Source organism: Prinia subflava, chromosome 2 (genome assembly GCF_021018805.1).
Source record: "Prinia subflava isolate CZ2003 ecotype Zambia chromosome 2, Cam_Psub_1.2, whole genome shotgun sequence".
Classification (NCBI taxonomy): Eukaryota; Metazoa; Chordata; class Aves; order Passeriformes; family Cisticolidae; genus Prinia; species Prinia subflava.
The window spans coordinates 2,527,316-2,553,815 of NC_086248.1; the positions used below are offsets into that span (position 1 = coordinate 2,527,316).

At 44.0% G+C, this 26,500-nt stretch overlaps 1 protein-coding gene across 1 annotated transcript; it reads right to left on the minus strand.

Annotated features, from left to right (window-relative positions):
- Positions 1 to 26,245, minus strand: RP1L1 (RP1 like 1). Its single transcript, XM_063391936.1, has 7 exons — positions 25,607 to 26,245; positions 8,942 to 9,110; positions 5,625 to 7,019; positions 4,366 to 4,760; positions 1,615 to 4,308; positions 1,402 to 1,449; positions 1 to 834 (listed from the first exon to the last, which is right to left on the minus strand). The coding sequence occupies exons 1-7, from the start codon at positions 26,243 to 26,245 to the stop codon at positions 1 to 3; spliced, it is 6,174 nt and encodes a 2,057-aa protein (XP_063248006.1).
- Between the last annotated feature and the right edge of the window lie 255 nt (positions 26,246 to 26,500).

Genomic DNA, 26,500 nt, shown 5'->3' on the forward strand with positions numbered 1-26,500 from the left:
CTAGAAGTCCAGGTCATCCTGGTCAATCTCATCTGAGTTTTCTTTCTTTTTAGAAGCCTGAACTTCCTCTGTGTTTTCAGCCTCCTTTGGATCTGCACCTTCAGCTTCTGGCTGCTCCTCATCTCCCACAGGATCAGAACCTGAAGATTCTTTGTCCTCTTCCTCTTCCTCACTGTCAGGATACATCTGGGAGGGTTTGGAGCTCTCATCACTTCGAACCTCTCCATTGGGGTGGTCGCTAGTGGGGCTATCATCACCTTTGCATTCCTCTTCAACTGCTACTTCCTCTTCAGCTATTCCTTCCTCTTTAACTACTCCTTCCTCTTCATCTGCTCTTTCCTCTTCATCATCAGACCCCTTCTGGGATTGCTGTGAGAAGTTTCCCACAGAAGAATAACAAGAAAAGGCTGTGGATTTTTTCAGAGTCTCTAACCTCTTGCTGGTTTTCTTGCCTTTGGTCTTTGAGGCTTTCTCAGAAACTTTGTTGTTGCCTTGATCTTCACGTTTTTCATGTGCCTTCTCAGGGTCATCACCGGTGGGTTCCTCAACATTCTCATCAGGTTTCTCGCCTCCTTCACTGTTTTTCTCCTCAGCCTCATCTCCGGACTCTGGTTTTGCATCTTCTTCTGCCTCAGCTTCATCTTGCTCAGCTTCTTCGTTCTCTTCTGCAGCATCTTCTTCAGGATTTTTGTCAGTTCCAGAGCCCTCAGCATCTCCTTTGCATTCTGATGTCTCTGCCTCATCATCAGCCACAACTTCCTCATCCTCTGGCTCATCTGTTTCTTCAGCTTCATTTTCACCTTCATCTTCACCTTTGGACTTTTCTTGAGCTTCCTGCTCTTCATTTTGAGTTTCTTCTTCTTCTTGTTCTTCCTCTTCCCCCTTTTTTTCCTCCTCTTCTTCTCCTTCCTCTTCCTCCTCTTCTGCTTCCTCCTCTTTCACATCTTCCTCTTCTTTTGCTTCTTCCTCCTCCTTCTCTTTTTCTTCCTCCTCCTCCTTCTCTTCTTCTTCCTCCTCCTCTTTGGCTTCTTCCTCCTCCTCCTTCTCTTTTTCTTCCTCCTCCTCCTTCCCTTCTTCTTCCTCCTCCTCTTTGGCTTCTTCCTCTTCCTCTTCAGCTTCTTCTTCCTCCTCTTTTTCTTCCTCCTCTTCCTCTTTGGCTTCTTCATCCTCCTCTTTGGCTTCCTCCTCTTCCACCTCCCCTTCCTCCTCTTTTGCTTCTTCCTCTTCCTCTTTGGCTTCTTCCTCTTCTTTTGCTTCTTCCTCTCCCCCCTCTACTTCTTCTTCTTCCTCTTTTGTTTCTTCCTCCTTGTCTTCTTCCTCCTCTTTTGCTTCTCCTTCTTCCTCCTTCCCTTCCTCTTCCTCCTCTTTTTCTTCTTCCTCTTCCTCCTCCTCCTCTTTTGCCTCTTCCTCCTCCTCTTTGGCTTCTTCCTCCTCCTCTTCGGCTTCTTCATCTTCCTTCCCTTCCTCCTCTTCCTCTTTTGCCTCTTCCTCCTCCTCTTTTGCCTCTTCCTCCTCCTCTTTTGCTTCTTCCTCCTTCTCTTCCTCCTCCTCCTCCTCTTTTGTTTCCTCCTCCTCCTCTTTTGCTTCTTCCTCCTCCTCTTTGGCTTCCTCCTCTTCCTCTTTTGCTTCTTCCACTTCCTCCTTCCCTTCCTCCTCCTCCTCATCTTTTGCTTCTTCTTCCTCATCTTTTGCTTCTTCCTCTTCCTCCTTCCCTTCTTCTTCCTCCTCCTCTTTGGCTTCCTCCTCTTCCTCAGCTTCCTCCTCTTCCTCAGCTTCCCCCTCTTCCTCTTTTGCTTCCTCCTCCTCCTCTTTGGTCTCTATCTCCTCCACTTTGGCCTCTTCCTCCTCTTCAGCTTCTTCCTCCTCCTCTTTGGCTTCCTCCTCCTCTTTTGCTTCCTCCTCCTCCTCCTCTTTGGCCTCTTCCTCCTCCTCTTTTGCTTCTTCCTCTCCTTCATTCTCTTCCTCTTCCTCTTTCCCTTCTTCTTCTTCCTTTGCTTCCTCCTCTTCTTCCTTCTCTTCTTCCTCCTTTGTTTCTTCCTCCTCCTTCACTCCCTCTTCTTCCACTTCCTTCTCTTCCTCCTCATTTAGTTCCTCTTCCTCCTTAGTTTCCTCTGCTTCTTCCTCTTTTACTTCCTCATCTTCTTTAGTTTCATCCTCCTTCTCTTCTTTAATTTCTTCCTCTTCTTCAGCCTTTGCCATTTCTTCTTCCTCTTTCTCTTCCTCCTCCTCTTTTGCTTCCTCTTCTTCTTCTTTTGCTTCTTCCCCTCCTTCTTCTGCTTCTTCTGCTTCTTCTTTGGTTTCTTCAGTTTTGGCCTCATCCTCCACCTCAGTGTTTTGACTCTCTGCTACTTCAGGTTCTTCTCCGTCTCCATTCAATGTTGCATCATCATCTTCATTTAATTCTGGCTCTTTTCCTTCATCATCGTTCGCTTCTGTTTCACCTGCCTGAGGCTGCCCCTCATCCATCTCCTCGTTTTCTGCCTCTTCCTCCACAAGACCATTGGGAAGTGTTTTGGTGTCCTGGGCTGCTTCTGCGACAATGGCTTCCTCATCGTTATCTTTCTTCAGCCTCAGGATTTTCTGCAAATCAAAGGCTTTCATCACTGGGGCATTGGTGGCCACCACAGGGGCTCTGGCAGGCCTGGAAGCCAGTTTTTTCCTCACGCAGGAGTCACATGGACAATATTCCTCCTCACTGGATTGTTTGCTAATGCTGTCCTCCAAAGCTGCACTAAGGTTGAAGTCATTATCTGCATCAAATGACAAGTCTGACGTCTCCTCCAGCCTCATTTGGGCACCGTTCTTGTCCCCAAACAGGGATTGTTTATGCATAGTTTGCAGTCTCCATCTCCTCTGCTCAGTTTGGAGTTTGGACTCTCGTGTGGGTGGCTCCTCTGGAGGTCTCGGCATCCTCCTTCCAGCCCTGCTTTTGATCTTCCTCAACTCCTTCTCTATGCTCTTTTGTATCCTTTTGCTCACCTCCTCCTTCAGCTCCAGTATCATTGCGTCCATCTGCTGGTTGTCCTGCAGGTTCCACCTGACTTTAAACTCGTTCATGGCATTGACATAGTGAGCCATGAACTCCTTCTCGATTTTCTTGAGTAGTCTCAGGACCCAGGTTGGGTCTGGATCCATGGACCTTTGCTGGACAAGGGATGTGCCCACACTGGTGGATGTATTGACTTTGGGCTCGGGGTCATTTGGAGACTCTTCTTGAGGCTCCTCTTGCAACTCATCTTTCAGTTCTGTCCTGACATCAGCACCTCCAACATTGGCATCGCCAGTGGTCTCTGGCTGATCAGCTTCCTCTTCATGGTTTTCTTGTGGGACTTCATCATTCACAGCTTCAGCTTCTTCCTGTTCTCCAGTTTCAGCTAGTTTGTTTTCTTCATTTTCATTTTCTCCCCCTTCCTCCTGGCCATGCTCACAGTTGCTGCCCTGATCCTCCTTGTTCTCTTCTTCCTCCTGGATTACAGACTCCTCTCTAGCAGACTCTGTTTTTTCCTCACCTTTTGCCTCAGAGCAGGCTGTGGAAGGGCGGGATGGCCGCTCTTCCCCTTTACTTTGCTCCTCAGCCTCAGTCAGTTCTGTGCCAGTCTCATTGTCTTCCATTTGCTCGGCTGATTTGCATTCCATGGTTTTCTGTGCCACCAGCGTGGCACCAGCTGTGCACTCTTCTCCTGAGCCACCAGAGCCACTGCAAACATCAACCCCAGAGGAGGACCTGGGAGTGAAGGTGTGATCCATGGATTTGGGGGCTTTAGACCCAGACACTGGCTTTGCCAGCTTGCTTGCCTCTTGGCCTGAGCTTGAGCCGCTCCTTTCAGCGGTGCACCCAAACCACAGGGCTTGAAAAATATTTAGCAGCTCCGTGTACCTTGATTTATTCAAATGTTTTGAGTTTTCTGATGGATCCTCTGACTCTTCATCAAGGAGTTGGAGGCTGGCAAGACAAGAAATCAAAATGTTGGCGGAGTTACTCAGTTTTCTCCCCATTGTGGGAGACACTTCGGGCAAACTGTTTGATCGGTCAAATTTGGTCTCGTGCTTTGAACTGAGCAAGGCCTTCATGATCTGGACAGATGTCTGCACAGAGGTTGGCAGGTCTTTCTTGTTGTTATTTTGGTTGGATGTGACTGACTTGTTGCATTCTTCCTGCTCAGCTTCGGCAGCTTCGGGTATGACCTCAGAGATTTTTTCCTGGTTCATGCATTCTTCAGCCTCTTCAATAATGGCTGTGTCTTCTGCTTTCTCTTCTTCCAGTTCATCCTTTGCTTCGTCCTTTTCAGCCTCCTCCTCCTCCTCATTCTTTTCCTCAGCTTTTTCCTCCTCTGGGGCTTCCTCGGCATTTGTACAGTGTGATACCTCAGTGGTTGACTCTGCACATTCCTCTTCTCCACCATCCTCCATTTCATATTTCATAAGCAATGTTTCTGAAGGGATTTTCCTGAGCCATTCTTGCACAACCTCTTCTGGAGACGTATTTGGTAGAGCTGAAGGCATTAAATCACCTCCTTCCTCCTGAACGCCTGTGTCTTCTACCTCTTCCTCTGGTTTTTTGTTGCAGGTGTCATCAGCCTCTTCATTATTCTGACCATTTTCTTTGGTTGCAGCGGATTTAGAGCCATAGGAAGTTGCTTTCGAGGAATCCACGATTTCTTTCTGCTCTTTTCCTGCGGTCAGCACGGACTCGGTGCCGATGCTGCTGATGGAGGAATTCTTCAACATGGTTGAACGCAGATTTTTTCTCTTTGGCTTCCCTTTTGGTGGGGCAGGGCAGTGCAGACTGCACACTGACATAGTCTCCGACACCGATGCCCGGCTGGAGTTTGACACCTTCACACGAAGGTTTTTCGAGTTTGTCCGCCTTGATTTTGAAGATAGAGACATGTTTGATTGTGAACACCTATCATCAGTTTCCTGGGATATCTGTGTCAACGCGCATCTGTCTTTTATTTCTGACTTTGAAGAGACTCTTGAGGAGCTACTTGTAGGTTTTCCATTCCTAATCCCATCCTCAGTTGGGTGGTCAGCTTTTGAACATACACTCCCACTCATGCTTCCCTGTTTTGAAGAAGATGGTTCTGAACTAATCTTGGCTTGACCCTCTCCAGATTTTCCATTAGGACTTGAAACACTTGAGCAGAGGGATGATGGCTTGCTGCTTTCTTCTTTATGGCTTCTCTTCTTTGAGCTTTTGGAGGATTCACTGCAGCCATTGGCAGTACTTTTTGAGCTTTTCTCCTCAACAGGACTTGCTTCACTGGTAGATGAAATGTTTGAGTGAAGAGATCCTGTCTTATGAGACATGGCGTCTCCAACAGATTTTTTCTTAGTTTCACATGAGCTTTTGGAGTAAATCGATGCCCTGCTGCCTGATCTCACATCATCTGCATGTAGGGAATTCTTCTTTTTATGTGGAGTGGATTCAAGTGAAGACACAGATATTTCGGACTGTGCATCCAGGTGAATGTGGCTGTGTTTGCTCTTTTTGGACCCTCTGGAAGAGCAAGACACACTGTATGAAATATTCTCATCACTGCCACTTTTCTTGCTGCTCCTGTCACTAGCCTTGGAACGGTGGGTTCCTTGCGTGGAGCATCGTTCCCCTTCGCTGCTCTCACCCCTGACTGACTGGCTTGGCTTTGTTTTTGCTGACACTGAGCTGACTTCATTGACTTCACTTTCCTCCTGCTCTGCTTCCACATCTTCAGCCTCTTTCTTTGGGCAGGACTCACTGGAGAAAGAGGACACCACTGGGTTGTCATCAGAGGGGTCACCCTGCTCAGTCTTTTCTTTTGGTGAGGTGCAGACGCTGGACTTGCTGTGCACGCTGTTGGCAGGGGTGGAGCACTGACTGTTGTCTCCCTGATTTGCCTTCTGAAGGCTTGAGGAGGACAAGCTCCTGCCCACGCTGCTTGTTTCCTCACACACGTTCTTCTTGCTCTGCCTGGACTGCAGGGATGACCTGGACATGACACTCCCAACTCTGCTGCTTTCAACCTCTTCCACATCATCCTTCAAGCACTTCACGGAGGAAGCTTCGAAACAATTTGCATCCTCGTTTTGTGAAATGATTTTGGTGATCTCCTGGTCTTCAGGGCTGTCTTGGGTATCCAGGTTGTTTTCACAGCTCGAATGTGACATCAAGCCCAAGCACGAACGCCTCTGGCTGTTCCCTGTGCTTGTCTGAGTGTATTCCTGCTGTTCCTCTCCATTAGAAGCGCCGGTAGATAAATCACTTCTGCACATACACTTTTTGACAGATCGATACGCCACTCTGTTCTTTATAGTCTCTGAGTAGGATGAGGACTCTCTCACAATGTGCTCAGAGAATTCCTCACTGGATGTGGTGTGGACGCTATCCACAGACGTCATTTTTTTGTGGACTACTCTCCTCCGGGAAGACGTGCTGGAGCACGACGACCGCGTGTGCCAGGTGCTTCTCACATTGGGCTCTTCCCTCTGGGACATGTGCATGGGGTTCTTCCAGATGTCATAGTCCTGGTGTTTCTTCCCACAGCTGTGACAGTGGGCCTCGTCACACTCCGATTCCTCAAGTTTGGACATGTAGGAATCGATATCACAGGGATATAAGGAATCATCTGCCTCCGAGCTGGCTTCTGGGTTCATTTTCTGTAGGGGATCTACTCCGCTGTCCTCCTCCATTCCTGACTCTTCACAAGGCAGCTGGTTCATCAGGTTGGACTTCTTGATCTGGGTGGACCACTGCAAAGTCTCATCATTGAGCAGGCGGAAGCGAACCTTCATCTCCACGGACAAGCTCCCGTCCTTGTTCACGTGGACCCGCTTCTCGATGTCGTCGTTGACCAAGGACTGGACCAGGTCCCCACCTTTTGGATGAGAGCAGCCGTTGGAGAAGGGTGCCCCGTTGTCCGGAGAGGCCGCGAGGCCATTGGGGTATGACTTCTCTGATGACAAGGAAAATCTCATCGACCTGTTACTGGATGCTGACCGCGGGTGGATAACGCTTTTTTTGGCTTTCAGTCCGAAGTTCACTGGAATGAGGAAAAGAAAGATGGAGAAAGATGTTAGCTCACATAAAGATGACAGAAAATACCTAAGTCAAACCCTCAAACTAGTGAATCCTGGTGTTATTCCATTAAAGCCAAGCCTATGCCAATTCACATAATTTGAAAATTTGTCTTTGACTAAGTGATGTCCATTAATCACAGAATAGAAAGGTTGGAAGGGACCTCTGGAGATAATCTAGTCCAACTTCCTTGTTAAATGTTAAGTTTTGAATTAATAAACTAAAATAAAATCTTCTGCACCTTTACTTTGTCTTTATTTTAAAAATAAATTGAAACACAAACACTTTGTTTTATTAAGTGCATGTCAATAAGTAAAATTAAGAAAAATAATATATATATATACATATAGAGCAATTTAGTCTCTGAGTTTGGGCATTTTATCACATTGGAAATATTCCTTTATTTAACTGTGAAAGTTTTCATTCTTCTTACTTAACCAGGGAAAAATGCAAGGAGAAATTACCCTCTTCCTTATCTGGTCACACATTTATTGTGCATCATCCACTTCTCCACTCACATTCAAGGAAATGTGTGGCCATGTAGACCAGAGCAACACTCAGTCCCTGCAGGGATGTGCTACTAAGAATAATTATAATTCTTGTAAAAACAACAATATTATAATTCTTGTTAAAACAAATAGAAAAGGAATTGTAAGCTGGTGATGATTACAAAGAGAAATAGTGGGAGTTGTAGAAGAAATCAGTGAGAATAAGGGAATTTCAGAATTGCAATTGGAAGAACATCTTTATAGCCTTTGCAGTGATCTGCATAGGTCTGTTAGGTCCCTTCATTGCAAGCAGAATACATTGCTATCAGGCTGTCTTGCAAGACATTCCTCTATCTTGTTTCAAATATATGTATGTTTGTCCAAAATTTCCTTGTACATAAATCCAGACAATCCTCTGCCTCCATGGGCATATGGATATGCAGCTGATTGGAGGGCATTTTAGGAAGGAAGTGCTGAACAGGAGCACATCAAAATCACATGAAATAGCTCTTCCCTAACCATCCTAATGATTGGACTGATGGATTTGCTCAGTCTCTTGATGGGCAAAGCTCCAGTTCATTCCCATGTTTCCCTCCATTTTTTATGTCTTGGACACTGAGTGTAGGATGCCTGTGTCCTTGGGTTTCTACAACTTGTTGGCAACACACAAAGGAATCTTTCCAAGCTCCTGGTATTGACAATGGAGAGAAACAGACGCCTCTCTGGGGCACACCTAATTTCATCCTACAATAAATCCTTAACACAGGCGAGATTAATTGCCCTTCAGAATTGGGAAGTTTCTTTTCCCTAGCTCCTGAGGGTGGCTGGTTTAATTACCTGTGACCTTAGATAACTCATGATGGCATGCCAAAGGTATATAATCCATAACATACTCCTTCCTGAACATAATCTTTCCATAAAAACACACTTTGTTCCCAAAAGGCCAGCTGTAACCTGCAGGAGAAGCTGAGTCTCCTGCTGGCAGCACCAGGGCATCCTCTGGTCCTGGCGCAGGAAAATGCAGGAGGGAAGGGATGATAGGACAGACAACGAGGGGATAGAGGATTCGTGGGAAATCTCAGGGGTCTGGGGGGACAGACACAGGAAAGGAGGGAGTTCTGGAAGGAAAAGGAGACCCAGAGATATGAAAGAGGAAGGGAAGTCAGCCAGACATGGGGAGCATGTCAAAGAAAGACTGGGGGGTGTGGGGAGGAAATCCTAGAAGGAAACCAGAGAAAAAGAAGGGGAGGATGGAAAGGCCTGGGAGGCAGGGAGAGGGAAGTGCTTTTTCCACGTGAAATCTGTAGGTTGGGGCAGCACAATGGGGGCCCGCAATCCCCACGCTGTGGGACACGGGCCTGGCCACAGCCACACGACAAGGCCCCGGGGTTTTTCTTACTTTCATTGTTCTCGTTGACATTGTTGCCATTGTTGGAGCGGGGAGGCAGGTTGGGCAGCTTCTCCACCGAGTGCTTCCTCAGATTCTCCATGGATACAGGCTTGAAGGGCTCGCGGCCGACACACACCAGCACGCTGGGGCAGTGGAGCAGGGCCTGCATGCTGTCGATCTGCAAAGGGAACACAAACCCTGTGAGGAAGGGCTGAGGGGCTGGAGGTGTTTATCCTGGAGAAAAAGAGACTCAGGAGTGACCTTATCACTCTCTACAACTTCCTAAAAAGTGGCTGTATCAGGTGGGGTTGGTCTCTTTCTCCAGGCAGCAGCTGACAGAATGAGAGGACACGGTCTCAAGCTGCACCAGGGGAAATACAGTTTGGATATTAGGAAAATGTTTTTCATGGAATGATAAAGTACAGGAATGGTCTGTGGAGGTGGTGGAGTCACCATCCCTGGATGTGTTTAAAGAAAGATTGGATGTGGCACTCGGTGCCATGGTTTAGTTGAGGTGTTACGGCATGGGCTGGATTTAATGATCTTGAAAGTCTCCTCCAACCAAGTCATTTTATGAATCCTGTGAATTCTGTGGAACACCATGAGCCCAGACACAAGAATTTGTTTCTTCCAGGCCTGGAATCAACTGACAAGGAACTGTCACCTAAATAAAAGAGTATTTGGATAATGGTCTCTGACATGCAATGCTGTTTTTGGGGTTTTCCTGTGCAGGGACAGGAGCTGGACTTGATGTCCCCTGTAGGTCCTTTCCAGCTCAGGATATTCTGTGATTCAATGAAAATAAATGTGGTTCTGGAGAACTTTGGGGTCTACCAGAGCCTGTTGGATAATTCCTCCAACGAAAAAGAAGCTCTGCTATGTTTTGATCAGATTTCCTAAGAGAGGGAAGGGCTGGGAGAGATTGCCAAAGGGAGAATATATCTCATTTATTATGTAGTATGCAAGATTTCACATACTCTTGAAAAAATTTGGGCATATTCCATGTGGTAGTGAGGAAGAGGGTGGAACTGGAGGTGTTTAAGTTTGCCTTACAGAGAATTATAACATTTAAATTCTTCTAATCCCTTTATGGGGCAGCTTTTATTACCTGAAAAATGCTACATTTCATTTTGCCCCTTAGTTGATCCTTTTCTTGCTCAGGAAGAGGGATAAGAATTGTGACTTCCCCTAATATTCCCTCAAATACTGCTTCAGTTATAACCCCAAGTATTGCCTCAGCATGGGCAATGAGGGACATTGTCCCCAATGTGGGAAGTGCCTGTGAAGGAATCTTTGTTCCTCCAGGAGAACTCAGGTTTGCACCCTTCATCCTTCCCACATGACCTGTTCCTGGATCACACACCAAGTCCTTCATGAGTCATTTCTCGTGGAACTGTAAAATCCTAGAATGGTTTGAGTTGGAAGGGATTTTTAAGTCCCCTACAATGAGCAGGGACATCTTCAGCTGAATCAGGTTTCTCAGATCCCCATCCAGCTATTCCCCAAATCCATTTTCCTCTCACAAAGAGCAGGAATCAGTCCTGTGGGAAGCACTGGGCAGACAGATCCTGAACCCATCATCCCTCTTGTTTCTGCTACCTCTCATTTGAAAGACTGCAGCCGAGCTCTCAGGTAAAACACTTGATGTCTTTCAAAAGAAGAAGAAGTCTCTCTTGCTGCCTGAGAGGACTTCAGAGTGGACAGCTTCTGGCAGCTTTGTGCCTCTCCACAATGTGGGATGTCCCTTCCTCCTCAGCCTGCTACATCAGGAGAACATCTCTGGAGCACAGGGAAGACCTCAACAAGAGGTGACCACTCCATGGGTTACCAAGCCTGCACTGGTGTTGGGCTCAGCAAGATGCACCCCGACCTCACCCTGTCATTAATCATCACCCCCTTAAGGAGAACCGAGATAAGGAATCTCAGAGGAGCAGCAGTGACAGTCCTGCAGTTGTCATACGTGCCTGAAATAGCAGCCCGTGAAGGAAAGACCTCGGCCTCTAAATATTGTTACAGCCAAGGAATGAAGAACCAGGGCCCCTCCAGAGCCCAGGCCCTCAGTTTGTGAAATGCTCCTGGGGTTTTCCAAGGTGTCCCAGCAGGGCTGTGGGAGGCACTGAGGGATTGGTGCTGGATTTGGTGCAAATAAGAGGATAAATGTGTGGAGGGTGGAAGAGGAAGAGACAAATGGAAGCACATCCTAGATCCAGTTAATCACTACTGAAAACACTTCTTACAATAAAACATATGGCATCAACTTTTTTTGTGGGAATACAGTAAAAAATCCCTTGGTCTTCCGTTTATTTTTTATTTTCTGTTTGTGTTATAACAACACTTGTGTTTTAGGCCCATCCAGTTTGCTATGAAACCCAAAATCAGAGAGCTTTTTTCACTGAAACTTACATTAAATTCTGCAAAGCAACAAAACAGCCAAATCCACGTGATGGGTCCCACGAAACAGAAAAATAGCTCACAAATCTCAGTTTGCCTCTGTTCCCTCCACTTCTGGTCCATCTATTCCTAAAGAAAACATCTTTATGTAGTCCTAATGAAAACAACTTTCTGGCTTACTTTAAATTTTATAGAAAGCCTAGAATTTAATAAATCAAATATTTTGAGTATGTTTTTGTCATCTGCATATTTGATTTCCTTCTCTTTTTATTTCCTTACTTTTCTGTTATTTTTCCCTGCTTTTTAAATTTATTATTTATTAATAATAATTATTAATGATTATTAATCATTAAGATAAACTTTTAATTTGTATATTATTAAAATAAATTTTTATTATTTATTATTTTTTTAAATTTTATTTTTCCAGTTCTTATTTTTAAATTTTTATTTTAATAAAATAAACTTTTTATTAAAGTTTATTTTAAACTTTAATTTATTTACTTGGTGAGATCTATCCCCCTGATCTTATACAAGTAGAAAAAATGTGAGGATAAAAAAGAAGAAAGAGAAAAGGGAAAATGGGACAGGGAAAAAAAGAGAAAAATAAACACAAAACATGTTCTATTCCTAAAGTAAAAGAATCTCTCTTTCAAGCCTCACTAAGTTTAGGGACTGTTCCTATTTGTAAGGGACTTTTTTTTTTCAGTGAAAGCTATTTTTTGCCCACATTTTCTCACGTGGTTCCATGTCTGGGTGTAGATATTTCAATCACACTCATCACTGCTGTGCTGTGTGTGCAGAAAATAGATGGTGCCAATGACAGAGAGTCAGGGATCCATGGAGCTGAGCCAGCTGAGTTAGGGAATTTATACATCCTTTTATATGGAATAAACTTGTGTTATGTCACTTAAAATAGTCTGTGTTTGTAGTATGGGATATTTCTGACATCAGCAGCACTTTAGCTGTGTTTGTGTCTGTAACGTGAATTTTCTTCCTAATGTCTTGCAAGATCAATCTCTTTGAATTAGTAATTCTACAGATTCATCTTTTGTAATGCTTCACTGTTAAAAGCATTTTGATAGTTTTAAACACAGCTGGATGTTTTCTGGGGGTTAAATAATCCCATTTCTCCTGACCCTGCAGGCATTCCAGTGTCCACTGTTGCTCCTGGAAATGCTGAGTGAAATACTGGCCCCATTTCAAGCAGGGGTAGGGTCTCCCCTGGCTTCTCTGGAGCCTGCATCTCATTGTCTACAGCTGGGAAAAGAGTGAAACCGGGAATTTTCTTTCCATCAGCATGATCATGGAATGGTTTGGGCTGTAAGGGACTTTAAAGATCTTCCATTCCCACCCCCTGCCATGGGCAGGGGCACCTTCCACTGTCCCAGGCTGCCTCAAGCCCCATCCAACCTGGCCTTGGACACTTCCAGGGATCCAGGGGCAGCCACAGCTTCTCTAGAAAACCTGTGCCAGGGCCTCAGCACCCTCACAGCCAGGAATTCCTTCCCAATATCCCATCCATCCCTGCCCTCTGGCAGTGGGAAGCCATTCCCTGTGTCCTGTCCCTCCATCCCTTGTCCCCAGTCCCTCTCCAGCTCTCCTGGAGCCCCTTTAGGCCCTGGAAGGGGCTCTGAGCTTTCCCTGGATCCTTCTCTTCTCCAGGTGAGCACCCCCAGCTCTCCCAGCCTGGCTCCAGAGCAGAGGGGCTCCAACCTCCTCTTTGCTATTGTGCAAGAGAAGTGATCCTGTTCTTGGACACAACAACCACCAAAGAGTTTTATGACTTGAGCAATTGTACTTTACATGCAATTTATGCCACAGATTTTCATGCTGGGAAAAGAAACTGGACATCAGACAGAAACTTGGAGAGAGATAAGATTACAAGATGTGGCAGTAGGATCATGGTGAAAAGCAGACACAGTAGCTATTCCTGTTTCAGAACCGTGTGAGCCCCAGAGAAAGAGATGAAATATTCAATGGGTTTTAATACTGAGAAAATAATCTGATGTTGAATTCCTGTTCAGATTAGTTGAGAGGTGGAAATGATCTTGTAGAGAACAGTGTGAATTTCAATATATGGAGGAAAAGGAAGGTTTGATGAGATCATCTCCAGAAACCTTTTCCAAACTCAGTGATCATGTGATTCTGTGTTTTATTGTAGAAGTGGATGTTATTTTCATGGAGACATCAATTAAGAATCACAGAATCACTAAGTTGGAAAAGGTGGAACTGAAAGACAAGAAGGTGAATGTTCTCATCTGCTTTAGCTCTCACAGACAGTGGAGAAAACTGAATGCCACTGAAGGGGGATGTGTTTTATCTGAAGGCTGATCTTTGTGATTGTGGAGGTCTTGTCCAACCTTAATAATTTCTATGATGATTCTATGATTTTAAAGCAATGGTGAAACCTTAGATTCTTCTGGTAAACAGATTCCCCACTTCCCTCAGGCTGCCACAGAAAGATCCCTGAGCAGTCTGCTAGAATATTCAGGGAAAACTGTGTTAAATCCCATCACAATTTAGCTAAAATAAACCCAAAGGCAATGGATTGTAAATCCTTAAAATCTGGTGATCATCTGAAGGAGATGTGATGGAGAAGAGAGTGCCCTGTTCTAATATTTCTCCATTAATTCATCACACAGGATTGTAACATTGTCTGCAGTCAAGGCTTCTTGGTGGAGAGCAGCCAATATTTTTGGGAGACAGGTAATTTCAACTAATTCAGGTTAACATCCCCCTTGGAAATGCCTGACTCTCACTGCTGACAGTCAATCATCTCAGTGCAATTGTCTAAATGTAGATTCACAGAAAAATCTGAAATGTTCTAGAGTATCCAATATGTGCCTGAGAATGACTGACAGGATAAAAGACAAATATGAGACCAGAAAGCTCAGCAGGAAACATCAACCACATTCATAAATTTAGAAAATGAGGTATCCTCATTTGCAAGCTGAATCCCAAAACATGGGAACTGCAAGAATATTTTAATCCATAAGTGATCAATTAGGACTAAAATGGAAGAGAAATAATAGCTTATGATAAAGGTGTTTGATGGGTTAGCAAAGACTTCCTTTGGATCACTCAGGATCCATTCAAGCCTTTTTGGAGTTCCCTTGATGTATCTCAGTCACAGTTAAGGCTGTGGATTATCAGACACAAAAATCCACCAAAATTCATGGGATCTGTCTTTAGAAGTTGGCACTTGGTGGGCTAGAATAGACTCCCATTAAAGTTTTATTGTGTAATACCTGGGAATTAAATAGAATTTCTCAATCTTACTGTAAACCTGATCCAAATCCCACTGTAATAAATGGAGAGAAACTTAGTGACCTCCACAGACTCTGGATCAGGATCCAAGAGGATTAGAGATGCCGTGAGTGAAGTTCTGGACAAGAGCCCGTGTTGGGTGAGTCTTAGAGCAGCCTGGCCTAGTGGAAGGTGTCCCATGGCAGGGGGTTGGAACAAGATGATCTTTAAGGTCCTTTCCAACCCAAACCATTCTAGGATTTATGATTCATTATCCCCCACCAGAGGGACTCCCTGCCCCAGTGGGATATGGCATTTGTGGACTGGTTCAAAAAAGCTCGATGTTCTTTCCAATAAAAATGATTTATGGATATTAAGCTCCACTGGGAAGGTCACTATAAGTGATGTGTAAATGAAAACACACCCTCTCTTCTGAAATACCCCCTTTTTCCCAGTCTGGCTGCTATCCATTGAGGATGGATTGTCTCCATGAATTTTGCTGTACGGGACCCACCAACTGCTGTGATCTCAGCCAGGACCTCTAGGTGCTACTGCAACACAGTTAATAATAAAATGCCATTAATACCTATACAAAAGCAAGGCAAACATAACACCTCTAAAATATGGAAGCAGCTGGTTGTTGTGGAGAACCTGCCACCCTCTGGCTCTTCCCAGAGAAGGAAGAACCACTCAGCTTTGCTCACCTCAGAAGCTGAACACAGATACCAGTTTCTGATGAGGGCAGAGTGAAGGAGACATTCTTGCTCTGCCTCTGCTGGCTGCCAGCCAACCAAAGACATCTGAGACTTAGAATGTGGAAATAATGCAAGAAATGGCTCAGAGGACAACTATAAACTTATCCACCTTCCAAAGGAGTGCAGAGATGCATGGGAGGAAGAGGAAAAGCTGGAAACAGACCCACTGAGGAACAGGCTAATGGGCTGAGGCTGTGCTGCCTCACTGCCTCTTTTCCTAGAGCTCTTCCATCTGCTCCACTTTGTCTTTCATTCCCATTTACACCTCCTTGGAGTGTGCACAGCCCTGTTGTTTTGTGGTTGTGCCACATCCAATCCGGAGGCATCCAGGCTCTGAACTGATGTACTGTGGTTTAACCACAACGAATTTTGCATTTTATTTATGCAAAGAACCCATCTGCCCTTCCCTTCCCCAAACTTTGCACCCGAGGAATTAGAGAGTGGCTCCTCTGGGGAGTGGCAGGAGGTGAATCATGGGGTGTTGCCACTCCCTGCCCACATACAAATTAGCAAAGTAGTGGAAGAAAAGGAGGAGGAAGAGATCAGGAAGTGCACGACTTGTTCTCCCTTTCTCTAACCTTAGCAGGGGTCACAAGGCTCATCCCTGTCGTCAGGAGGAGCACAGAACAAGAGGTAATACTGAACTTACAGTGAGGAAATACTGCATGGAAATGGATCTAATCCTCTGAAAATGGCAGCATCCAAATTATTAGTCCAGGACAGAGCACACAACATCCCTTGCACCTCGCAAATCAAAACTCACATGGATTCTTAAATAAAATTGAATATCAGGTCCCCAGATCCACATGGAATCATGGAATGGTTTGGGTGGGAAGGGGTTTCAAAGATCATCCAGTTCCACCTCTGTCATGGGCAGGGACATCTTCCACTAGCCCAGGTTGCTCCAAGCCCTGTCCAGCCTGGCTTTGGACACTTCCAGGGATCCAGGGGCAGCCACAGCTTCTCTGGGAAACCTAAGCCAGGGCCTGCCCACCTTCCCAGGGAACAATTCCTTCCCAATATCCCATCCAACCCTGCCCTCTGGCAGTGGGAAGCCATTCCCTGTGTCCTGACCCTCCATGTCCTTGTCCAAAGTCTCTCTCCGTCTTTCTTGCAGGCTCCCTTCAGGTACTGGAAGGTTCATCCCAAAACCTTCTTTGACCAAAGAAAGATGGATAAATCAGGACAGATTCCAGTGTCCAAGGCTCTTGTAAGAGCAGGTGGTTTGTTAAACACAAGTTACAAGCTGCTGCCTTTGTTTGATGCTCATTTAATGGGAATATGGGCAAATCCAATGCTCCACATGCTGAAATACAGCAATGTAAGATAATTTGCCATTCCAACATTTCTCCAAACATCAGCATCTTCTAGGTTTTTACAGACAGAACCTGTTCAGCTTTCAGGTTTGCCACAGTGTAAAGATGCATGAAAAAATGAGAGTTTTGGAAGGTCATGAAGCACTCGAAGAGCCAAGTAAAACATGAAAGAGAGAGGAAAAATGCAATAATGCTCTGCTCTGCTTTGTCAGTCAAGCACAGGCAAAGATCATGTGCAGCTCTTGCTCTCCTGGCAGCTTTTCCTGGAGTACTCATGGATGCTTTTTCCCTGTGAGTGACACTTTACACACACACGAAATAAAACATTCTGGGTTTTGCCCTGAAAATGCTTTGGATGAACAACTCTTCCATCATTCCAAGAGAAATACTGCAATCAGAAAATCAGTGGCTGTTGGAAATCACTTGGGTAGCAGAAGAAAAACACCTCATGGGAAAAAGGAAAAGGGGAACAGGATTGACAGGGAAAATAAAGGCATGGAGAAAGAATGTTTTCAAGAAACAAGAGAAGAGGATAAAAATGGGAAGAAAAGTGATTCCTAGCCTGGTTCAGTTTGGAGGTTTTGATTGTGTGAGGGGTGCCACCAGTCCTGCCCCTAGAGGATGGGCTGGCTCCTGATGGAGATTATGGGAGGCTTCCCAAGCACTTCACAAAGGGCTGGATTGATTTGGGGGCATCTCCACATTGCACTGTCCTTATATGCAAGTTTTGATGGCCTTTTCTCTCCCCACCCACCCTGTCAGCTCAAAATTAGCTCTGACACTGTTTGAGCTCTGAAGCAGCCAGAGAAGGAGCAAACTGCTGTTAAAGGTACAAATTTCAACCGAGAAGAGAGGATGGCCTTTCTAGAAAAGATTTGCTGCCGATGTTTTTCACCTTCTGACTGAAATCAGAGTCCCCCACCTGCCCCTTTGGCTTCGGGTTCATTAAATCTGGTCCATGCAACATCAGCGTTTGAAAATGATGAGTCAGAGTAACATCCACTCCACCCCGAGAGCCTGCCCTGATCCTCTCCTGGGGCAGGATTAGCTTAAAAATTGCTGTGCCTTGAAAAATGTGAAACATTTGGTTCTTGGGCTCAGCCTTGTGGTGGCTGAGCCAGCGGGAAGGATCCAGTTTGGGGGTTCAAGCTTTTCCCCATGACCAGAAGTAGTCAAAACTCACTCCTTTCCTATGGAGAGTATTTACATCATGGATGAGAAGGTATTCCAGTTGGAAATTGTGGGGGAAGGAGGGAAGGACAACATAGTTATGCCCCAGTTATCTCTAGGAGCTGGGATTGAGGATATAAACCCTCCTGGATCAAGCTGACAGATCCATAGGGAATTGATCCATGGTCTTGCCATCTTGGATGTCTCTTAGCACAAACACTGTGGGTAAAATCTATGGGCTCCAGAAGCTCTGGGCACAAAGAGAGACACATTCAGCTGAAAATTTTGGTTTAATTGAGGTTTTTTTTGTGGTGTTTTTTTTTTTTTTTTTTTTTTTGTTTGTTTGTTTTGGTTTTTTTTGGTTTTTTAAATTTTTTTTTATTGACTCTAGGTTTCACTCTCATTTCACAAATTCGATGGTACAAATGAGAAAAATGGAAAAGTTTTTACTTTTACTTCCATTTCTAAGAGTAGCAGCAAAATCCTTTGAATTCCATGTTCAAGGCCCAAAGGAAGAAGGAAATTGATTCAAATGTAAAAATCCTCTCTTTCCCTTTCTTTTTACAGGCTAAAGACTCTCAAGCCTGCATTTGTAAAATTTAATTTCCCTATGAAAAAAACCACAGACATTCCTGTGAAAATTCTTTGAAGAAACAGTGATTTCTACTTAAAGGACTTAGAGAAAATTCACAGTTTTTCCAGGAGAGGGTGGAATTCTGCTATTTTTTGTACTCTCAGCAAATGAAAAATAGAGAGATCATGGTGACAAATTTTACTCTCCTGAAGTCCACTCTTATTTAGTGCTCTTTTTCTGCACTATAAAGAAAACAGGAAAAGCTTCACATTTCTCAAAAAATATTTTGTAACAAAACTTTCTCTGATGAACCTTGATTTTTTCTGGTGATTTACCTGTTATTGAGATAGAGCTGTTTTTATTGGCTCAATACATTTTCTTTCATAAATAAAATTCCCATACAGGATTTTTATATCAAGTTTAAATTTCTTAATGCACTTTTGTGCCTTGAGTTGCATTGACAAATCTGCATTTTATAAGTCTGGGGTCTTTTGTTTCTTCTTTAGCTGTCTACAGTCTTTCCAGAGCTCTAGGCTTCTGGAAAGCTCCAAATTGAATCAGGCTTATACGTTGGTAACTATAGAAGTAATTTTCCTCTAAGTACTTTCTAAAATTTTTTTAAGATGGACAAAAACCTAAATGTGAAAAATTGTACCTATAAAAATCCAATCATTTTATTTTTCAAAACCAATTGCATTTAAAACCAAAATAATTTGTTTTGAGGAAAATCCAGAAATGCCAAAAATAATTGTAGGAGGTGCCCATAGCATGGCAGAGGCTTTTGGATGTATAATTGAGGTCCATAAGGACAAGTTAAATGAGTGGTAGAATTTTCTATATTGCTAAAAATTAGGAAATATTAGTGGTCATACCACCAAGGCTGCCAGAGCTCCAGGAGGGTTTGGACAACACTCTCAGGCACATTTTAGGATTTTTGGGATGTCCTGTGCAGGGGCAGGAGCTGGACTGCATGACCCTTGTGAGTCCCTTCCAGCTCGGGATATTCCATGATTCCAGTATTGCATATACTCAATACCATGATTGGAAATGTCTTTTCCCTGGAATAAATTCAAAAGGATTAGAAAGCAATTACAGTTTGCTCCATTATTACTGAAAGAACAAAACCTCCCCAGGCTAAAGGAATCATCTGCATTTGGCGTATGTAAGATAAGAAAGTATCAGATTTGCTGCGTGTCAGATAAGAAAGTCGCTAAACACGGGGTCCCTTTAACTCTACCGTGTAAGGCACCTGGCCAGATGATCTCAGGGCATCTCAAAGGTTCACAAAACACACCTGGATATGAATCTTCTTGTGGATGAGGTTCATGGAAAGTTTTGCTGAGGTTTACAGATCGCTTGTGTAAACCTCGTTGGAGTCATTGTGGTTTTGGCACGGAATCAGAGAATGTCGAACCTGAAACCTGTGGTTTGTTTTTAGACCATGAGTCACACACATGGTGGGTGGAAAAGTGGCACAGCTCTCTTGATAACAACAGTTTGCTCCAGATCAGGGGCTGGAATTGGTTGCAATCCTTCATACCTGAGCACAGAAACCGCGTGTCACAAGCGGGTACGTCAACGTGCAACCAGAAAATTAACGATCCCACAGGGGCAAATTATCACCTCTCTTCTCTCACTGTTTATATACACACACCACATTTCAAACCAGCTTATCTGCCTCCATGTATCCCGTTTTCCTCCTGCATTTCCATCAGGGTCTTGATGACACCTGTCATTAAGACAGATGAGCTTGGTAGGGAGCCCAAACGTGCGTGGCCGAGAGGATGCCTGCGGGCAGCCTACAGATGTCCTAGGAATGGCTCTATGGATGTGTAAATCTGAGTCAGGAAATATGTCAGACAAGCCTGTTTCCTGGCCTTGCACTCCTAGGTCGCTGTAAATACAGTCATTATCAAGAACTACTTAGTAATAATAGTTAGGCCACCAGCTTGGCTAATAACATCTAAAAATAAAAGTCCTGTCTTTACAGCTAAATTAAGTCAATTCTGGATCCAGGGCACTGGAACAATGTTGCCTCTACCACGCTTCTTAGAGTGGTCTTTAGAGCATTTAAAGCCTGGATCAACTGGCACTCTCCCAAGCAATTCCTGGGCAGATCTGGGAGCTAACACATGCCAGGGAGTTTTTCTAAGAAGCAGCTTGAATGTGGCCACTCCTGTGGGAATTAGGCTCTATTTCGGGTGCTACAAAGTGTGATTATCCACAGATGATGCCATTTGGTGCCAGAGTCTGTGCTCTGATGCTCTCCTGGCTACTGGAATAACTGAGGGCTCATTGTGCTGCTTTGGGCTGAAGATCTTATCCTACAGGTTGCTGGAGACTGGGAAGATACATCAGGGAAGGAGTCACCTCATTTGGATAGTTCTGTCTTTCTCCAAGACTGGACATGGCCAAAAATGGCTTGACTTACCCCAGAATGGTCAGTCCTGCCTAAGTGCAACCTGTGCCAAATCCCACACAAACACAGGAGAAATCTGAGGGGTCTTGCCCCAAGGAGTTTCTAATAACTAATCCTTTACAGCCTCCAGTTTGTGGTGCCTGAGGAAACATTCCTTAACTCGTGATTGCTCCCCTGATTAACCCTCACCGCAGTTCTCTGACCCCTCAAGGAAATTCGGTGGCACACGGTGCTCCTTCTGCAACGTCCTCACTTGCAGAAGCTGAGGCAAAATCAAGTCTTTCTGGTCTTCCACTCGACCTTTCCACACAACAAAACCGGATCAGATTCACTCATTAAATGTAACAACTTACGGTCAGCCTTGAGTGCGCCCAAACAAAAAAAACATCTCAGCCTTGGCCTCACTCCAACAAACATAAAACTGGCCACATCCCCTGGAAAACTCTTTCGAGGGCTGATGAATCCCATCTGAGCTGCTCTTGGTAATTGCCACCAGTAGCCATAAACTATGCAGACTATTTGCCATCTCACAGTGTGGTTCCAAACGCCATGTGAGGAGGAACGCTGGATTTTAAGGAAGGCTTTGGTTTGGCTTTTGTTTTAATTTAGGACAGCCAGCAGAAGGAAGGCCTAGTGATTCAGAAATGAGGACATCTGTGCCTGGACACAGTCAGGGTGCTGGGTTCCTGGACTTAACGAAGCCTTAATGACTGTTCAGCTGGTGGGCCCTGGGTAATTGCCATCTGTAAGGGAAATCCTCTGTCGCTGCCTCATCATCCTACACGTCATTTCTTACAGCCTGGGAGGATTTCTGCCCTCTCTGTGATCTCTGTCTCTTTGCCCCCAGAGACATCTTTCCCTCCCCAGGGGCGGGTGGTGGGGATCTGAGCAGAGGTGCATTCCTGTGGTTCAGACCATGAGAAAAAAACCCCACTATGTGGTATAAAAACTTCCCAGAATGGAGTCAAAAGGTCATTTGATGGAGAAGATAACCTACAGTTATTCTTCTTGTTGAGATATCTACACACCTGGTTCCTTTTTTAGTGCAGAACTGATGTTCTCAGTAAAAAAGGAAATATGTGACTTCCAGCAGTCTCATCAGCTAATGGATGTAAAGTCCCATACTTGTATTTATCAATAACCAAATATCTTTAGAACTTTGTAACTAGTATATAAAAACTTAGGCCTAGCTTAATTTACTAGTCTCAGTCAGTCTTCCCATGTTCTATAATTAATAAAGAGGGTTCAACAGACAAAATGTCCCCTCCATCCCAAATGCCTCCTAAGACAGATTTAGATGAATTAATGAATTATATCCAGGATTGTCTATATTTTAGTGGAAAAATGTGCACAGAGTTTCATTGGCCAGCTAATTGCGTTTCAATGTTAACACAAATAACAAATTTCTCTATTTGGACAGTTAATCCAATTATTTCCAGTTAATCACCTGGAAAACACCAACAAGTGGCTTGTCCTGAAAAAAAAACAACTTTATGATTTACATCTCTTTTCTTGCTGAAAATTTAAGTGATTTTGCTTACCTAAAACTGAATTAAATTTTTCTCCAGTTCCAGAGTCATCAAATTTCTAGACAAGAAAATTCTTGGTTAACTTGGGAAAATGGGTTATTTGCCCTGATGCAATGAGTGTTCAAACACTTCACACCTACTTTCTTCAGTAGGACTAAACTTGATGTTTAGGATTAAAAATACAGTTTCACCTCACTCAAGGCTTCAGGAGTTAGAATGAAAATGAAAATAGAAAGTACCAAAATAGACCAATGAAAGTACCAAAATGACCAACAGAAAGTACCAGAACTAGGTGTACTTCCATGGGAATAAGGGCTTTAAATTTATCGGATTCTATGATTTAGCTTTGAGTTATGATTGAATTAAACTTCAAGGTTTACAGGAAAAATTATTAGACTACAAAAGGAAGACATCACTTCTCTCTGCTTTTTCAAACCAATACTCCATGAAAGGAACACAAAACAACTCTGTTCCATGTGTGTCTAAGTTTATACCCACATAAAGATTTGTAATTTTGAAGCGCCCTGAATTTACTCAACAAAATGGAAAGAATATTAAAATGAAAGAGATCAAAACAGAGCCACTGGGACAGAGGTGATTTAACTCATTTTAGGATTTAAGTTTAGATCTGGAATTACAGTAGTAGAAGAAACAAAAGGAGACTGAACAGCAAACACTCTGAGGTCTATGAACGTCTCTTTCATTGATGGAAGACAGATTAACATGTAGGACAGAAGATTTTTCCCTTTTTTTGGTGTTTTGTTTTCAAGAATTCAAGGAAAAACTGGCTGAAAAAGAGACATTGTGAACCTGCTATTAAATGTTGTGAAGTTTGCTATTCTGAGCCAGACAAATATGAAGTCAATCCATCAGTAGTCCAGATGCATTGCTTAGGAATTATTCTGCTAATCTGTCAAAATATGGGAATAAATATCAAAATTTACTGTTCCATTCAATCCCAGCCCTCTTCCCTAGAAAGATCTCTGTGCTAAGTCATGGGAAAAAAATTACATAGATAATTGGGATAAAAGAAGTGTACAAAATTAATTAAAGAGAATTTGAATTATTCTTCAAAGAGCATAATGCAAGAAAAAAGGAAATACCCAAGAAATGTGAACTATCCGGATACCTTTGAATGATGATGGAAGAACGGAAGCTTCTTTCCATTGTCTTTAACAGAAATTGCAAATTTAAGTATAAAGACAAGATGTGCAACTAAAATTAAACTCCAGCACCAGTGGAAGGAAGCTATTTCAGGAAAGCTTAAAATTGTGCACTGAATTCACAATTTTCACCCCTCAATGAAATGATTATATCTGGTGAAAACTCAGTCACAACCAACTATGTATCAGAAACAGAGGTATAGAAGTTGAGTTTTGAGAAAAAAAAAAACTTAGAAGAAGAACAGAGATAGTTTAGAGACTCCAATTGAAAGGAAAAGGTTGGAAAATCCAAGACAGAGTGAATTTTTTGAGTTTAAATGCTTTGCACCCAAGCCTAGAGTAACAAGAAGCCCTAATAGGAATGGTTGTTAAATGGTTGTTAACTTTGCCGTTTGAAAGCTGGAGGTAAATTACTAAAATTAATAATGGCCAAAAAACTCACTGTAAAATATTCCCAGGAATGGTATTAATAATTACATATCTCCTAATTGTGTGGAAGATGATGATGTTGCTGAGGTTGGACCCCTCATCACCTATCGCTGTGATATTCTGCACAGAAATTAAAAGACTGAAAATAGAATTGTTAAGGTATAGAATTATTAAGATATAGAAAATCAACTCGTTATTGACAAAACAGTAATGCAAATTTTCATATTAAAAAAAACCAGAATCTGAAGGGAGGATGGAGAGGTTAAGTGATGGTGTTTGACCCACACCCACATTTCTGCTGATGGAAAACATGGAAAGGTTGGAGAAAACCTCCAAGATCACTGAGTTGAAGATATTGTGTTTACAAAGTGCATGTTTAGCACATATCCCACCTAAAATATCAGTGTTTATAATGACTAGAAGGAAAATTGTGGGGAATTAATTTAGGAATTACAAGGGGAACATAAGGACTGCACTAAGAAGTAGAAGGCAAAACTTTTCTTTAGAGAAATCAGTGAAAATTCCCAAAAATTGAAGAAGAGGAAGTTGCTCTCAGTTCACAAGATTATGCCCATCTAGACTGAGCAGGAGTCCAAGTCTTGAAAACTGGATAAATCAGTGGCACAATAAGTTTAGTTATCCATAAATTACAAAATATCTCGGCAGCAGGATTTGGTTTGGTTGGAAGAATGGTGGGAATAGCAGAAAGCTCTGTGATAAGGCACGGTGCTTCCACCAGGAAGGATGGCTTAGATTATCCCCTCCCTCCCTCCTTCCTACTGCACATTCCTCTCCCTGTGCCAGGTAAAAATGGGTTTATTGTAAAATATCCCTGCATTTTTTCCCCTCCTGGATAATGGGTCATTTGAACCCAGGTAATTTCAGTCACCTGGCTCAGAAAGTGACACCACAGGTGGTTGTGTTTTTACCACTGAGGAGCTGGCGCTCAGCCCTGTAAAGGCTGGAAAAGTGGGAAAGGAGCTTGGGAATCTCCTTTCACCAGAGAGACAGGGACAATTCAGGGTAACTCATGAGATCCCTTCAAAAAAATGGAGGTAGAGGTTACTTAGCTAAAAAGAGGTGGAGAAGAAGTCAAGAAAAATCTCAGGTTTGTCAGGAAATTCCTTTGGGAACAGAAGTTTCCCCCCCACAGCAGATTCACTAATTCATCAATACAAAAGTGACTCTCGATCCCACTCAAACCTTAATTTTTTATGCATTAGTTGGTTATCTTATCATCTTATTATCATGAGTTAACTTATCTTTTCTCTATTGAGGATCCCATGTCAGGAGCAGGACCCTGTTCTGTGGGGAACTGTGGAACCACAGGGTGCTACCTAAGGGCCTCTTTATTCTGTTGAATTCCCACTGGTCAGGTATGGAAAAGTTGAACCTCTAGTGGGACATACCTCCCAAAAAAAGGTGAGAACCACTATAACTAGAACGGATTTTCTATCTGACAACAAAACATTAAACCTTCTACTGACCCCAGACAATATCTGGCAGGAAGTTCTTGAGTGGCTGAACAAGATTCTTCTACATCAAACTATTGTGTAATTAATGGGGAAGAAATTCATATGACAAAGACCAAAGGATTAAGGTAATGTGGATAAACTTTTGGACCCATGAGCTAAAGGATTTGCATCTCAAGGAACGTGATGACTCCTGTTTGAGCAATTTACCTTCTTCCCATCCACAGTGTAGAGCTTCTTCACCGGGAACTGCAGGATCTCCGTGATCTCATCCAGGAGCGTTCTGAAACTCCGCGCATTCCTGCGGTTCAGGATGATGGAGCGCCGAAACCCGCTCTCCCCGTTCTTAACCAGAGTGATCTTCTTGGGTATTCTGGGCCCTTGGTGAGTGAAAGGTGTGGGGTAATCTTCCAGCTTGCCCTCCTGGGCCGGCCTCCTCGCGGTGCTGGAGGGGCGACCATTGCGCGGCGGTGCCGGCCGGTGTCCCCCGGAGGCGATGCTGATGGGCTTCACGTACTTCTTGTCGGAGCACAGGTAGCAGCCTCCATCCTCCAGCTGGTCCAGCTCGCTGATGCAGTGTATTCCTCGTGGGGTGGTGATGGTGCGGACCCCGAAGGGCAGCGGGACGCGGTGGGAGAGGTCGTCCATGAGCGCGTGGAAGCTCTTGAAGCTCCGCTGGTTGATGGCCATCTTGACCCCTGCAAACTGAGGGTCCCCGCTCTTGAAGAAGGTTATTTTTTTGGCCGGGGGGATCCTGGAGAGGGTGCTGGCCCGAGCCACGGCGGGGAGGGGCGGGTCATAGTTGTAGGAGCTGGTGGTTGACAGGTAGTCAGCAGGCACCTGAGTCATCCCTCTTGCTTAAAGTTAGCTGCAGAGAGAAGGAAAAACAGAGTGGGGTTGATTGGAGAAGGATCTTGTGCTACTCACAGCAGCTCCACCATGATTGTACCAACTGCTCCAAGGAATTCATGGATGGAGCAGATACAGGGAAGCACAGCAGGGAGAGCATCCATGACCCTGCTCCTCACAGTCAAACCTTCCCAGTCCTGAGGATTCCAGTGGGAATCCAGTCAGCATCAGTCACTCCCAAGGCACAAAAAAGGC